The sequence below is a fragment of the Drosophila willistoni genome, assembly GCF_018902025.1.
Source record: "Drosophila willistoni isolate 14030-0811.24 chromosome XR unlocalized genomic scaffold, UCI_dwil_1.1 Seg144, whole genome shotgun sequence".
Classification (NCBI taxonomy): Eukaryota; Metazoa; Arthropoda; class Insecta; order Diptera; family Drosophilidae; genus Drosophila; species Drosophila willistoni.
In genome coordinates, this window is record NW_025814057.1 from 8,651,201 (window position 1) to 8,668,300 (window position 17,100).

General features: G+C 37.7%; 1 protein-coding gene across 1 annotated transcript; it reads right to left on the bottom strand.

Moving 5' to 3' along the window:
- Nucleotides 1-1,608: 1,608 nt before the first annotated feature.
- On the bottom strand, nt 1,609-14,924 carry LOC6639293 (semaphorin-5A). The gene is made up of 10 exons (XM_002061817.4): nt 14,767-14,924; nt 13,841-13,940; nt 5,435-5,642; nt 5,159-5,332; nt 4,961-5,092; nt 4,698-4,900; nt 2,861-4,632; nt 2,646-2,801; nt 2,377-2,582; nt 1,609-2,305 (listed from the first exon to the last, which is right to left on the bottom strand). The coding sequence occupies exons 1-10, from the start codon at nt 14,921-14,923 to the stop codon at nt 2,093-2,095; spliced, it is 3,321 nt and encodes a 1,106-aa protein (XP_002061853.2). The 5' UTR covers nt 14,924; the 3' UTR covers nt 1,609-2,092.
- Nucleotides 14,925-17,100: the final 2,176 nt, after the last annotated feature.

The following is a 17,100-nucleotide window of genomic DNA, read 5'->3' on the forward strand; positions in this document are numbered from 1 at the left end:
AAATCTCATAAATTTATGTAGCGTAGGAAAATTATATGCATCGTATGATGGGATTTTCAAGAAAATATTCATAAGATTATACAATTTAATTCAAATCCATGTAATTTCAGACATTTCCCATTGAAAATTGGTTTCCAAGAAGTTCGAATTACGTTTTCTGTGTTTTTTGTGGCATCTTTTAGGAGCACATGCGAAAAATATGCTACCCTTTTTTCAAAAGCTAATAAATCTGATTTTGCAGTCAGTTTATGCACCAAAAGAAAAAGCTTTTTATTCGAAGTTTCACTGTACAGAGAAAAAAAGCTTTTCCGACATGAATATTTGTAATGACATGATCATAAATGAAATATGATATGAACAGAAATTTAAAACTTAGAAAGCATTCCAGTATGTATACATATTCAAGAATCTAGTTAACCGGTTATTCAATAGTTATAGAGGAAATAGTCAATTTTAGAAATAATATTTAGAAGAGAACATTTTCAGAAGGAAACAAAAGCATAAATATTTAGAACTATCTCAAAGAATTTTGCAATGAGTTTAACTTATGAGAAATCAAGTCCAAGTCAAGGTCTCCATACGACATAAGGAACATGAAATTCTATTTTTCATTTTACATTTTTGGTCAATCTACCTAGATCCTTCATTCTGTATTTTGGACAATTTGTTTCAAATTTAAAAAGTTTTCGGCTTGATTTTTAAAAGTAATTATGACTTAGCTTAAAATTTTTTGCACAAATTGGCAAAATTATAAGTTTTCGAGTTTTGTATACGAATTAATAAATCACTTTCCAGTAACAAAATTGAAAAAATTCCAGAAAATTGTTCGAAAATTATCAAACAAATTTACAAAGATAAGGAGTTTTTTAAGAATTGTAGGGAATTTTTCTCGATCTATATTCATTAATCATCCAAAGGGAAAATTAACATGAAAGTCTAAAACACTTAATTTTGTTTGAACCTATACTTTTCTTCAATTGAATACTAAAATTCGTTAGGCCTTGATCTACTTTTCCTTTAATTAATATTATATCATCCATCTTTGAGGATTTCCAACAACAAAATACAAAAAAAACGACATTAGAATAGATTCATTGATAAATTCAACCTTTTTGATTTGATACGTTTGAGGTAAGCTCATATGTGTATATTAATATGAATATATAGACCATTATCGTATTGAAACCACTCAATCGCAACAATCATTTCTCTTTTATTAAAGTAAACGCATGTGAAAATATTTTAACCTCTTGTCCGTGTCTTGCGACCAGGCAAAAGCCTTATCTGATAACACTCATAAAGTTCATTTGGACTGATCCAATCCATCTCTTCTTTACGAACGTTTTAGCTATATTTAAAAATTTCATCCAAAAATCGCAAATTAAGCTTTTGATTTAATACATACATACCATGTACATAATATTCCCATTCTCATCACATTTTATTTTTGTTAGTAAAACTCATTATGTATATTTTAAATTTCAATGGGTGTTTTTTTTTTTGCTCTCATTCATTGTTTTCATTTTTTAAATACTAAACTTTACAACATATTAGACTGTAGCTTAGACTAAGAAAAAAAAAACCAAAAAAACTGATAAATTAAATTTAAGAAATATTTTGGACAACTACAACAACAAAATATTACTTCAAATCGTTGCATGGCATAAATTTTGGATTGAGCAAAATTTTTAAATACTATTTATATATGTAAAATTAAAAAAAAAGGATGGGAAGGGAGGGTTTTTGGGGGGTCATTCAGTCTCGAATAAAATTAAACTTAAGTCAAACTAAAAAAAAAAACGATCCATGGAGAGTCCTTAAATCATTTACGTATATAACTATTACTTAAATGATAAAACTAACTAACTTAGATTAAAGACAACTTGGATCTTAATTACGAGACGACTCAATATGAGTCAAATATAAAGGAACTTTTTGCAAGCAAAATGTGTGTATATATATATATAAATATATAGCATATATATATATGTCGTTATCGTTGTAACATTCCCATATGAACTCTGGCAAATGATGGCACTAATTTGATCTGATCTGATCTCAGAGTCTCTCTCTCGCAATTCTATTCTATATACTAGAATTTCTCATCGTCCATATTGCTTCGGCAATTATTTAAGGCCGATTGTCGTTTTAGTGTGCCCGTCTCACAGTCATTGTAGGTCTTGGCCAGAACCTTTGGTGTATTATTATGATGCATATTATTGCGATTAAGTGTGCCATTGCCTATATTGCTAGTTTTGGCAGGCATACGGAAGCTGGACTGTCGTTTCGGACGTTGATCATAGTACTGTGCAAAAGAAAGGAAGCGAAAGGTAAAGATCAATTTGGTCAACTTTAGTGATTTTATATGCAACTTACATCCTTGGTGGGCAAACTGGAGTACTGATTCGGATAGCTATCAAAACTTGCTGTCGTTGTGGTTGTCTTATTAAGAGCCTCTTCACTTGAAATTAAGAATTGACGCTTGGCATAACGATATGTGGCCAGGCAACAGGCCGCCGTGAAAATTAGGCATACAAAGATGACAATGGACACAGTCATGGCAGAGGCACTTTGGGTTTGGTCTAAGAAAGACAAAAAACAAATCAGTTATATTGTAAGATAAGGTGCAGGAGGAGTTAACCTACCTTCACATTCACCAGGCACACAAGCTGTCTTTTCGAATTCGCCGCCACGACACTCCATGGCGCTCGGTTGCTCAACGAGGCAACGCCTATGACGCAGTCGTATGCCATCACTGGAACAGGAGGACCATTCGCTCCATGTACTCCATCCTAGGAAATCTGCAGAAACAAAAAAAAAGGCTTAACAAGAGAACTTTGAAATAGTCAACTAGTCCTACCTTCGCATGGAACCATTTCGCATTTTTGCTCATCTAGAGCTCGTCCCTGGCATAAACGATCATGACCTCCCAGGCACTTTCGTGTACGTCTGCGTACGCCTAGACCACAAGTCACTGAGCAAGGTGACCACTCCGACCAACAGCCCCATTCATGGTCCAATTCATTGTCAATGCTATTATCGGGTTGCGTATCGGAGTCAGTGGGGCAAGCCTGAAGATTGCAGGCTCTACTCTGGGTACTACCACGTCCACGTTGACGTTGCTGAGTGCCTCCCCCGCAGCTGACACTGCACGGCGACCATGAGTCGGCATCGTTGTCCGTAGTGCTGGGGGATTCGTGCTCGCCATGTCGTTGGCAAATGCCATCCGAGCGACAACTGCGTGTATCCTCCTTGGCTAAACTGATTCGCACCGAGCTGGCGTCGGGGCTTGTTGCCCGGCAGGCATACCTAAAGCGTCGTTCGATTATTATCGCATCCGTCGATGATGAATTGTTGTTGTCACCAGCTGGAACTGTGGGTGCAGCTGTTAGCCATGGAGTCCAAGCACTTAGCTTTCGTACTTCGCTACAACTCTGCATGTTGCATTCCTCATAGTCCAGGCGACATCCCGGACATTCTAGGCCACCATTCTGGGGTTGGGGATCATTGCATTCACGGAGGCGCATACGAAAACCACCTCCACACTGAGCGCTGCATTCACTCCACTCTCCCCAAGGACCCCAACCGCCGTCAATCGATGGTGGTTTGGCCACCGGACACGGAGGCAAGTGCCGGCAATACATTTCCGCCTGTTCAGAACCGACACATGTGCGTCCGCCGTAAGCTGGCTTTGGATTGCCGCACGTACGTCTTCGAGTTTTCACCGCAATGCCACAGGTCTGAGAGCATGGCGACCAAGCCGACCAATCCGTCCATCCGCCGTGTTGGGTGCAATTAGTAACCTCTGTGGCGATTCCCTCGCAAGCAGCACCACCATGCTGAGGCCGCGGATTATTGCAGTTCCGTTGACGGCACATGCAATTACTGTCCGGCTGCTCATGCTGCTGGCACACGCCCCACTGCGACCACGCGGACCAAGCCCCATCGATGGGGGCATTGACCACTGGGCAAGTCAACACGGGAGCCTGTTGCCAATGCTGGTAGTAAGTTGCCTCCAAAGGCTGGGGCACACAACGCTCGACCAACTCGTTCCAGCCACAATAGGGATCCATGGCATTGAGGCAACTTGACTGAGACACATGACGTTGGCAACGTTGGGCTGGGATCTTTGTTAGAGCCAAATCTGTGCCCAAATAGAGTGAATCACTGACCTTCAGATAGGCCATGTTAAGGAACGTATTGCTCCCCGTGTCATCTGCTTGCCACAATTCCACAAGACAAGTCTGAGCCAACTCATTGCCATTTGCACCATATTTCACTGATAATTTTTTAATATGATTCCCACTGCTGGCCACATAGATCATGTGGATCTGCTCCGTCTTCGTTTGCACCACATCCATGGCTATGTGACTGAATTGCTCGAGCTTCGAATGATATAACGGCTGAGAACCGATTGGCTGTACGGCTTGATCCATTAACTGATAGCGAGAACTCTCTAACCAATGATCAAATCCTTGGGCTCCACTAGCACACTGGAATTGGCTACGTTGACGTGTATTTACCGTCTGCCAGGCTTCATCCGCATGCTCCTGGTGACGAAAAGCACCCTCGAAGGCATCATTAATGGCAGTTAGATTATAAGCACATACGGCTGATCCAAAAATGCTCGATCTAAATAAGAAATTCATAAGGATTAGAATGAAAGTACATTAGCATCAGTTAACTCAAACTCTTACCCCGATGTTCTGAAGGTGGCATAAAGTAGATGCTCGGATTCGGCATAGGTCATGCCTTGAATTTCATCAAAATAATAAGGATAATCACCAGGTAGAGAGCAATTCAAGCGTGCCTTCAAAAAGGAGGTCCAATTATCCCGCAACAATTGTCCACCGCCACCCACATCATTCTTACAAACTCTTGCTATGCGTGAATAGATGACCTAAATGAAATTGAATTGCAATTTATCAAGGACATTCAACAAAAAAGTATTGCCATTTACCTTGCCACATGTCATATGCTCTGCTGCCGATTCGCGTAACAAAAAGTAAACAAAATTTCCAGCCTCAAAACTGCCAACAAATTGAGCACCATTTAGCCAATTATTATTATATTGTTTGGTGCGTAGAAAGCGCTAAAGAAGAAATAGATGCAACTTGATAAATTATCTGATGATTCAAACGGGGAGGGATTGACTTACCTTATTAGACTGCACCTGAGTACGAAGTATAGCCACATCACTGCCTGAAAAATCAGTTGCAGTGCCCACAAACATATTGCCATTGCTAAGAAGTAAGCTTGTACTATTTGCTTGTGGATGAAATGGGCACTTGACCACACCATCATCCACTCTGGTGACGTTAAGGTTTTCCATCTACACAACAACAAAAAAAAAAAAAACATATGCGAAAAACACATGCCAAAATGACGCTTGTTTTTAGTTGTCGCGACGAAGACTAAGACGACCACCACTCACCTGGCGCCATGAACAGCTCGGCTGGAAGGCGTTCGTCCCACACGCGTACAATTGGTTCTCACCGTTGCTATGGAGCACGCGTATATAGTTGCGACACCAACGCTCCGACTGGCCTTTCGCCTGGCACATGGCAATCTGTGATGGTGTCGCCTCCCAAATGGCTCGCTCCAGTGGCTCCAAATCGAAAGACATGCGGTACAAGGTGTCTCTATGAAAGAGAAAAAAAAAAAAAACAACACATAAAATGTGGTTAAAATATGTAGTTGGGAATGGTAACAGGAGTAACTGTAACAGACGCGGCCCACAATTGTTTACAAATAAGGCAGACTTAGACGCCCCCTCACCCCTTACTGCCTGCCACCCTGCCGCCTGCCTACCCCAACATCTTTGCCAGAGCCCCTCTTTTCCGTTTAGCCATATAGCCAGTTGTCATAATTTTCAACTGGTTGGCCGCCCCGATGCCGGTGCATTGAACTGCAAGGCAAACAGGTAACAAGTCCCAAGCACAGTGTGCCAAGCAAACATTTGTTGGCCACAAATCAAAGTTTTCTTAGAGCCAAATACCACTGTGCTACGCAGAAACGAACACAAAGATCAATGGAGATCAAGTGCAATGCGCGAAACAAACGTTAAATGGTTACATCTCGAACGGCAAAGAACGCCAGGCCTGGCTGGCTGGCTGGCCCACCTCCCTCCCCCTTAAGATCTGGGAGGCTTGAAGGAATGCCGACGACGACGACGACAACAACGACGACGGCTAGACGACGCCATAAAGCCGCCGCCACGCCACCACATGTCAGCCATCTAATGGTCAGTTTGAGGCTGAGTTTAGCAGCCTCAACGAGAAAAATATATTTTGAAACAACTCTAAGACGTAACCAGGTTCGCCCAATATCAATCAGTCATATGTATATCTATCTATATATCATATATATTGTAGACTACATATATGTATGTATGTATGTAGTTGGCAGCTGACTACACGATTGGCGCGTGGCTCAGTTCAGGTGGTTGGTAACCTGAGAGGTTCCCCTCGATGCTCAATGCGTGCTTGATGTGTGTGTGTGTGCAAGAGTATTTCCCCTCCTTCATCTCCTTCTCCCTCTCACCCTCCCATCTTCGTCTCCGTCTCCTTCACCGTGTTTAGCTACGTGATGAGGTAATAAACACGCCAACATTTTGCAAAGAAGTTAAACGCCCTTTTTTATTTAATTTTTGTTTTTTATTTGCCAGCTGTCAGCAAGTCAAATTTTTAGCCGCAAAAGGTGTGTTCCTCCAAGCCACAAAAGTTGACAATCACTTGAGTTGAAGCGGACTTGGAGCGTTGGCAGATGCATTTCATTTAAATGTCTAACCAACTTGACGGGAAATCTCTCTGAACCCTCTCTACTTATCAATTGGATTTTGACTTTTGATACGTAAAAGCGCTAAAGCGGCCCGGGTAATTAGCAATGATAAGATCGAAACGGAAATAGCAAACAAACACCATGTGAAAAAAAAAGTGACGTGACAAAAGTCGCGTAAAAAAAAAGACGAAATAACCATTTAACGTACATATATACTATATACATATTGTATACAAATCGGGCCTAGACTTAACGGCTGCAAAATATTAATTATTGCTGATTGTGCACACTTGTTGTTATTGTTGTTGTTGTTATTGTTGAGTACTTTTTTTACGGTGTGATTACATTGGCCTACAGCAGAAAGCGGAAAAAGTTTTTTTTTTTGTGTTTGTTTTTAATTCATTGTGTTTTTGCTTACTTTCTTACCGCAAAAGCAAACAGATAAACGAAGGGCGAGATGCAGTCAAAAGAGTTTGCCTACGTAAGTGTTATACAAGCGAAATGATTGGAACTAGTTCCGTTTCGAGTGTCGAGGAAACGTTGTGAAATTTCATCAAAAATGTACTCAGAAACGTTTCTGTTGTAACCAACCAAAGATACAGTCAAAAGAGTTTGTCTTCTGAATTGGTTAAAACTAGTTCCGTTTTGAATGGCAAGGAAACGTGAAATTTCATCCAAGAAAAACGTTTCTTCTGTGACTAATCGATTAATTTGTGCTTAGAGTTTTCAAATTTAATGCAAACTTTACTCATTCACTAAGAAAGTAATTAAATGAACTCATTTAACCTCAAAAACATCTCCTAATGCAGCACATATTTTCTTAGTTTTTATTGAAATTCTTCAGTTGTAGCATTCTCGAGCCACATTCCGTGTTGCAAGAACATTTATGGTTATGCTTCACCCAAATAAAGCCAGAGAGAAGTAATTGGCCAAAGAAATTTTTCTAAGCCAAGCATAAGAGGTTCTTCGCACCTGTTGATGCACCAGCAACCATCACTTCAACTCTAATGATAAGTTCAATGTGCGCTCTTTCACTCTGAAAAGCGATAAGCAACCAAACAAACGACCTTGTCAATTAGCATTGGCAACGCTCGTTTGGGTAAAGGCAAGGCAAACTTTTTCAGCCTTCTTTTTAGTGATTCAATTTTTATCTCTCGTTTCACTTCATGCCAATGGAGCTAGCAAATATTCTACTTTACGAGTAGAGTATGCATACATACACAGACATACATACATACATAAATATTGTAGGTATATCTGTAGTAGGTGTGAAAATGTCTGTGATACATATGTTTTTCTCTATTTTTTGCTCTTCAAATATTTATTTTTTGTTTTGTCAGTTGTTGAATTTTGTTTTATTTGTCATTAACCCAAGCGAAGCGTATGCGTGCAAATAAGAGAGAAACTATGAAAAATTATCGCAACATTTTTCCATGGAATTTTAATGCGCCCCTCCAAGCATGTCGCCCCATCAATAATAAGTGCTTAAGGAAGTAATTAAAAGAGAGTTAAAAACGTGTGTCTACATACACTTTATACGTGTATTAATCATACGACAAGGTCTTCCTCCCATTTAATACACTGCCCTATATCTCAAATGAAGGCAGATTGTTCGAATTGTTAGGTAATGGGAAAAATGAAGCTGACTTCATTTATTGAACTGAACATGTAGAAATATTCACATATTTTGCACACCTTGCAGAGCGGGCATTCTAGCCCCCCCTTCTGACCAACCCCCTCCCACACCGTTTTTGATCATTGACAAGAGACAAGATAACAAAATGGTCTTTTTGTAAATGGCGGCAACTTGGCTTTAACTTGGCCAGTTAGATCAAACCAAAATGTGTATCTGTATCTGTATCTGTGAGTCGCTTTGTGTGTGGGTGTTTTGGAGCGCGCCTGCTCGGCGGCGGACCCCAAGGCGAGGTTGTAATTAAAAGTTGGCTGGCTGGCTGGTTGGCTGGCCGACTGGCCATTGCGCCTGCGCCTGACTGCCTAATCTTTGTGTATTCGAAACAAACTTCAATTTTTGCAGATTTTTGCACTGCCTACGCTGCCGCATTCCTTTTTTTTCTATAAAGACTGGCGCTGACTGTTTAAAAGTCACACAATTTTGTTTTTTAATAGAAATATGCAAAGCGCCTGCCTGCCTGACTTTACCTCCTACTCCACCTTCCTTCACCACCACCAGCACCACCTCCTTCTCCCCCTTTAATGCCTTAAACTGTGTCAGTTAGAGAGTTGGAGAGGGGGCTGGTTGACTTGCCTGGCCTGGCCTGGGTACCTACTTTAGGTGTAACATGGTTTGATTAATTTTGATTTCAATTTTCGTTGTTCCAGTAGCTGCCAAAATGACGTTGACTGGCAACAAAAACTGTCAGGTGCATTTTGTATCTTTTAATGGGATATATGTATGTATATATATAATGGTCGACGAAACTGAAGCATTTATGGCTAAATTGAAACTAGATTACAGACATATATGTGCATTTAAATCGAATATTATGCATTGTTCAATTAAATATTCCATATAACAGGATACAAATGGGCAAATAATTGAAAGAAAAGCTAAGGAATCTTAAGTTTTCGAATCTTTAAAACGAATTCGTACAAGGAAAATGATAGATATATGTATATAGACTAACAGCCCTCAAATTATTAAAGGGTCATAAAAAGCGGCCAATACATTGAACATCTAAGTTTTGGATCTTTGGAGTTTCAACAGAAAAAAGAGAATCTATCTCAGGGTTAAGTTATGTAGTTTAAGCCATTTGTAATAATATCGAAACTTTTTTTCATAAAACCTTGCTAAATCTGTATGTAACTCTAGTTAAACGTGGTTTCTTGTATTCATAAATGGATGCTTCTATGATTTCCCAATGTAGACAATGTGGATCATTGAAGACCCACAACTGCCTTTCGGTATGCCTCTAATGCCTTAAGCGAAAGCCACCAAATGACCCTCAAGTCGTTGTCTTTTACAACAATTTAACCACTAAATCCACAACGTTAATCATATATAATATCGTTTTGCCATCTCACTCTTTTGTTTAACTCTTTCACTCATTTGCCCATAAACCGCATTTTAATTATGGCTATATAATTGTGTTGTTATATTTCACTCTTTCATATGCGCTCTACAACTAGTTGTAGAATTTTATAATTTTTATGATTTTGCGGTTAGTGTATGTTCGTAAAATAAAGAAAAGAGAAGGAAACAAAAAGTTGGATGATCCGGGCATGACATGGCTCCTTCAAAGCCTGGTCACAGGCCACCACCACTTGACACGACCATCGGCTCCGATTACATCGCAACACAAATGAGAGGAGTCCCATGACGAGTGGAGTAGATGACGATGACGACGACGACGACGACAACGACTGATGGGAATGAGGCAAGGAAAGGAGGGAATGAGTAAGTAGTGAATGTATAGCGCCTGCGCTGCATTGCGCTTGTACATGAAGTAACAGTGCAGCAACTGGCCCGAAATTTGATATAGACTGCATTAAAATAATATGCCATTTTGTTTTCATTTTCCATGGGTCTCTTTTTTTTTTATTTTGCTGCCACTGCCACCGCCCCCAAACCCTCCTTGAACTCCCTTTTTTTTATAATTTTTTGGACTGTCTGTCGTCGGACGTTTGGTCGTTTCGTCGGTCTTGAAGCATTGTTGTGGCTTGACTTGGCGCAAATGGAGCATGCAAATGACCCGCTCTTGTGGGAAGCATTTGAAATGTTTATACATATGGCTAAACATTATTTATTTATTTGGTTTATATACATATGATGATTACGTATTCGTGGAAAACAAGGAATAATCCATATGGCAAACTCATCAGAGATTAAAGTAAACACACAGAAAACTCTAAAAAAATATTATCCGCATGAATTGTAACGAAATGAAATCCTCCCTCTTAAGCTTATTCAGTCAACTTTTAACAATAAAGATTACGTAAATTCAATTAGTAATCCTCAAAATAGAAATAATCCACTCTTTCGTATAGATTTAAAATTTTTGTATAATCGAAAATTTTAAAGTCTTTTTTGCTTAGATTTTCCTTAAAAATATAAGAGTAGAAATAATATCCAATTTTTAAGCCTTTTCTTCTTGTAATTGTCAATTTGCAATCGTTTGTCTAAGTGGACATCCTTTTTTTTCGTCCTAACAGACATTTTCATGTCACTTTTTCACCTGGTCAGACATTATCTAGACTTTCTTTTGCAAAGCACAATTTAGTAATATTCAAAACAGAAATTTTAAAGCCTTTCTCACTCATAATCGTAAATTTTGATGTTTTGGGAATTTTTAGTTCTTTAGGAGGAATCTGGAAATTTAAAGTGCTTTAAACGAATACATTGAATCTGGTTTTAAATAAATGAACACCATTCAATTAGAATTTCTACTTGAGTCGAGTAACTTGCCATTTTAATAAAATGGATCAAATTTTGATTTCTATATACATAGATATATAACATAAAGATAATGGAATGCTTCTGTGATATATGTATCTAAACCTTTTGGAATTGCCATCTCTCCAGACTTGGAGCGACTTTTATAATCTCAACCCACTTGTTTCAAAAGAGGAAAAAAACCAGTCTTTGTCCCTAGATAGTTTGTAATTTTATCAATAAATCCTACACATTATTATTATTATTGTTGTTGTTGCTGTTGTTGTGCCACATAGTTAACCAAAAACCCACCTGGCTATCTACCTACTTACTATATGTTTATTTTTTTATATGCCACACAAGGCCCTTCGTTTAAATGGCTTAATATCTCAACAATTTCTTATCACCTACATCATCTATATATAAATCACCAAAGTACTAGTTACGTTAAAAAAAAAAGAAAAAACTCTAGTAGAAAATAGGTGAAATAGAGTACATAAAAAAATATCATAGGTAATAAAGCAACAAAATAAAGAATAAGAAAATAAAAAGGAAAAAGTAGAAAATATACCTATAAAAAAGAAAATACAACTCTGACGAATGATTGACGACTTTTATGCCGCATGCTACACAAACCAATTCTCAACCATGGTATGATGCGACAATGGGTTAAATATTCTCTTCAACTCAAGACACGATGATCCGTACATAGTGTTTCTTATCGCACACACACACTAGAGAAGGTGTCACATTTATAGTACATGGCTTCGTCTTCGCCTCCCCCCCATCCACCTCGTGATAGTTCTTCTTTTATTTTCTTCAGCGTAAATGTAAAGTAAACTGTATGAGAAATACTACGAGTTGAAGATACATCAAATTGCTTAACAAATAAGCAGAATTGTCTCTCGTCTCTCAATGTTTTTTTTTCTGTTTTTTTCCTCAGGTTTTCATTTCTTTAGTTTTTATTTCTTTCAATTTTTATACCATACACCCATAGGGTGAAATGGTATATTAAAGTCGCCAAAATGTATGTAACAGGCAGAAGGAAGCTTCTCCGACCCCATAAGGTATATATATTCTTGATCAGGATCAACAACCGAGTCGATCTAGCCATGTCCGTCTGTCCGTCCGTCTGTCCGTCTGTCCGTCCGTCCGTCTGTCCGTATGAACACCTAGATCTCGGAGACTGTAAGAGCTAGAGCCACCAAATTTGGTATGTAGACTCGTGTAGTATGTAGAGTGATCAAGTTTATTTCAAATTTTTGCCACGCCCCTTTCCGCCCCCGCAATTTAAAAAAAGCGTTTATCTCAAAAACTATTCTAGCTAGAGACACCATATTTGGTATGTATATTCGCTTAGTAAATGCACACATTTTGTATGTATAAAAATTTTGCCACGCCCTTTTCCGCCCCCGTAATTTGAAAAACTTGATTATCTCTCGTATTTTTTTACCTTATGCAATCAAATTTGGCACACTTCAATTTAATACTAATATCTATCAAAATACCAAATTTGATCAAAATCGGATAAAAAACAGCCGAGTTATGCATATAAACGTTTTTCCATAAGGCCGGAGTTGGCCGTTGGCTGGTGGGGGCGCTAGGGTGCTCGTATGATTGAGTGAGCGAGATACTAAGATATGCTTGTAAGAAGCATGTGAAAATGCTTGAAATATTTGCTTTACTGGTGTATGGTATACCAAAGTCGGCGAGACGACTTACTTACTTCATTTTTTCTTTCTTTTTTTTACGCTCAATTATCTTTATTTATTCACCATGCACGCAGGTACTTGAGATAAAGCTGGTTAAGGGGTTGGGGTTATGTTCTGTGGTTCTTTTTGTTTTTGTTGTTTTTTTTTTGGTATATAATGTAGAGGTAAAAGCAAAGCAAAAAAAAAAAAATCACCACAACATAAAGAACGACCGAAACTTTATCAGTTTTAATTTGTAACACACATTGCATCTGTTTAAGTTTACGCAATACTTTTGCTGATAGCCTTAAAAAAAAAACACAAAACGTTACGTATTTTTTAATACCCTTTGGGGATAGATCAAAATATATGTGAGTGGATCAGGGACTTCTAAAACAAAAAACCTAAGATATAGCTTTTCAAAGACATGTTGAGATTAACTAAGATAATGAAGGTCGACAAAACTGAAGTTTAAAGATGCTATTTTAGTCTTTGTCTTTCCTAAGCATAGACCCAATCGATGGTTTCGATAGAAGCTACTTCTATATAGTCGCCTAATCTAGCAGAGGCAACTGAAAACAAGAACTAACTGATAGAGTAGAGTACAACAATTAAAGCTAGAATTTAAAGGGAACAAGTGGACCGATAAAGCTTTATGTGTTACACCAGGTTGAAGGGTATAAAAAAGTCGACAATTATAGTGTACCTAGTCGGGGGTGTTTTCCCAAAAAGAACCAAAAAAAAAAGCCAAACTTTATCACTTATCAGCAATTCAAAATGTGCTGACCCATTTATCTTAATTTGTTTTTGTTTAATCGTTTTTTTTTTTTTTTTGCTTTTTGGTGGGGGTTTCTGTATTCTCTATTTTCGGTAGCGAACACTCATGATGACTTAAAATAAAAGACTTTAAACTGTGAGTCAAACTGACCGGATGGCTAGTTAATACAATTTTAAGACTCTATTTTGTGGGAACACTCACCTCGCACCCACAATGACTTGATTTCTGCCCACATCGAATAGAAGTTCGGAATACCATGTTGTATTTGGATCGTAAAATCGTTTAGCTGTGGACATTAAATCTATAAAGAGAACGGAAAAGAAATATATGTAAAAAAAAAATGAATAAATAAAGTCTAAGTAGAAAATTTGTATGCCAAATTTAACATATATAGGATTGAACTTCGATTAGTTTGATTTTAATGATATTCAAAATCAATAGCCTATGATTTAAGCCCTCGTTTAAGTCTAATTTGACATACTTCTATTTAGTTTAAAATATTAATTTGCTATCATATAGTAATCTTTATACACAAATCTTTAGAGCATCACTGGATAATGTCAGTCATCAAAAGTAATCAAAAACAAACTGAAAACGATTGTAAATAAATCGGTGTTATTTTTTGTTTTTTCATTTTCATATTTATCCATAATTTTTGTTTTTTTTTTTTTTGCTGAGTTTACTCTTCTCTGAAGCGTACTTCAAGCTGCGCATTCCATGCGAAAAGTGCAAATATTTCAACAATATAAAAACACAAACAGTTTGGCTTTGAAATTCTTGTTAAAAGGAAAAACAAAATTGTGTGGGATTATTTGGGCGGGGGATTTAAGCAGCAACAACCTGCAATATGCGATATGATCTGATCAGATCTCTCCCAGTCTGTCTGTCTGTCTCTCTATCTCTCTCTCACTTAAGATTGCACAATCAAAGTGCAGACTCTTAACAAAAGTAATGTAAAAAACCTGACAGCAGATGGAAGTAAATCAACCCAATTTTAATGTAAGTACTCTAACTCAAGTAGATTTACTTTTGGTCTTGATTGATTGCCCAGCAATTGACATAGTTTTCCTTCTTTTGATAATCTACAATGAGTTTCTTTTGTCTCCCTCTCTCTCTCTTACACTTACCTTGATATGTGATATAACGCGAATCATTTTCCAATAGCTCAAAATTCGGTTGTGTCCGGGAATCACCCACAAAGGTCAGTCCATGTATTGAGCCGATTAACAAAAGTAGAAGCCACTGTATTAAGTGTGGCATTTTAGCAAATTTTAAAATTAACATGCTGTAAAACAAAACAAAAATAAAAGAAAAATTAACAAACATTTCATTTAATTATATAATTAATATTTAAAATTAATTATTCAATTTTAAACTAAATTATGGCACTCTTGGGTAATTAATTCATATTTCGGAATAGTTTTTGATTTCAATTAAGTGAAAGGTCAAGTTCGTCTTGTAATCAAAATAGAAATAGACAAATGGATTATATTTTAGTGTTTTTTTTTTTCTAAAACACAAATACACTTACTTCTCTGTCTAGTGTATATATATATGATCACGTTATTCGTACGATTCCATTACTTTTCTTATAAAATGAAGCACTTCACTTTCAACACCAATGACACCCAATATATAATAATAATAATATTTCTTGATCAATAGATTTCTTCTATTTTATAGCGAAATTTTAATTTCTATAAGTTGTTGTTTTTGTTTTGTTATTTCTGTGTGTTAAGTAAGACACTAAAAAAAAATAATATTAAATGAAACGACAACCGCTCACAACCGGAGATTGAGATACGTGACGGGTTTTAGTTTTCTTCTTCTTCTTTCTTTCTTTTTGTTGTGCTGTTAAGTTCAGTTTTAGTTATGTATGTTGTTTTTTTTAGCCGCTCGTCGTATTTGGATTTCGGTTCTTCTAGTCGGAGTCAATCTATAGAACTCTGAGTGAGTCGCGCATGCCCCAGAGTAGGCGAAGTTAACCGCGCGACGAGTCAAAACAAACTGACTGTTGAGGCAACCGAGAGACTTTACAAAAATACAGTCAGTCAGTCGGAGTCTCGAAGCCGATAATGGAGAAGGCGAAGAGCAGTGGAAACAACAAAATTGAAAAAATACACACACACACACAGAGAGAGAGAGAGAGAAAAAGAGAGAAACTGAAAAGCAAAGCAACAAACCAAACTAAACGAACGAGCCAAACGAAACGAAACGCCGACGCGAAGATGGAGATGGTGTTTTGTTTTTTCAATACCTTTACCATTAAAGGGCATTTTAACTTTGGTTCATAGCATATCTTTTCTTAATCATCACGATGAGAGGGGATCGTACAGTGACCACTTTCTACTGTCTATCTCAACAACTCAAATTCAGGCTAGAGTCTTTTCTATTACACAGACTTAACCGTATCAGACCACTATATCATATAGAATCCCTAGGACATAACTTTATTATTTTTCACGAAACTAATATTAAACTTAATAATTGTGAGTTCCCAACCAATTTTTATCGAGATTCAACCACCTTATGATAGGAAAATCAACTTCTTGCACAATAACTTTGATATTTTCCAAGTGATTTTCAAAAAATTTAAGAAATTTTAGTTCAGTGCACTTATTAATGATTGTGCCTAATTTCAACAAAATTGGACAACTACAACATATAAATCCCATAGTAATAATTTGGTCCTAAAACGCTTGTTTTAAATAACGTTTAACGGATTCATGGATAATAGACTCTAGTACTGCCAAATTTGATTAAAAATGGGATAACTATACATTATATAAGGGTATACAGACATCGTCGTGGCCGAAGTTAGCCTGGCCAACTCTGGTTTATTTCTTTTTGTTTTTGAGTTTGCTGTAAGAAGAACCGGCTTGAGTTTGGGTTTGCCTGCGAGGCTTAAGATACTACTACTATATATGTAGATATATACATATATATTCCGTTTATGGGCGCGGTTGCAGTGGCAATAGCCGGGGTAGGGCGCGCTCATATATCATGCGACAACAACGACGACGACTCTTCAGAATCTCTTTTCAGAGGATCGTCGTCGCCCGGTGGCTGCATTCAAATGAGATTTTTCGGTCAGGACACACAGATAGGTACGAAGACAGGGAAGAGAATCGCTGTCAGTGCCAGGGCCAGGGCCAGAGCTCAGAGCACACTTGCCGTTTGTTGTGTGTGTGTGTGTGGTGTTGTTTTTGTTTCTGGTAGCCTGACAAATTGACATTAGAGCAGCAAACGACGCGATATTCTATAGCCAACCGCCGCGACAAGAAACTGACTGGCCCAGATGGTATCTCATTATCAGGGTCGAAAATTTGTGTTTGTTTTTGATTCATCAGCACAAAAAACCACTGAGCAGAATATTTAATATAATATTAGGTAAAAAAACACAAAGCAACAGGCCAAAAATTATCCACTTCAACTCTCCCGAATGTGATGCGACCACTTGA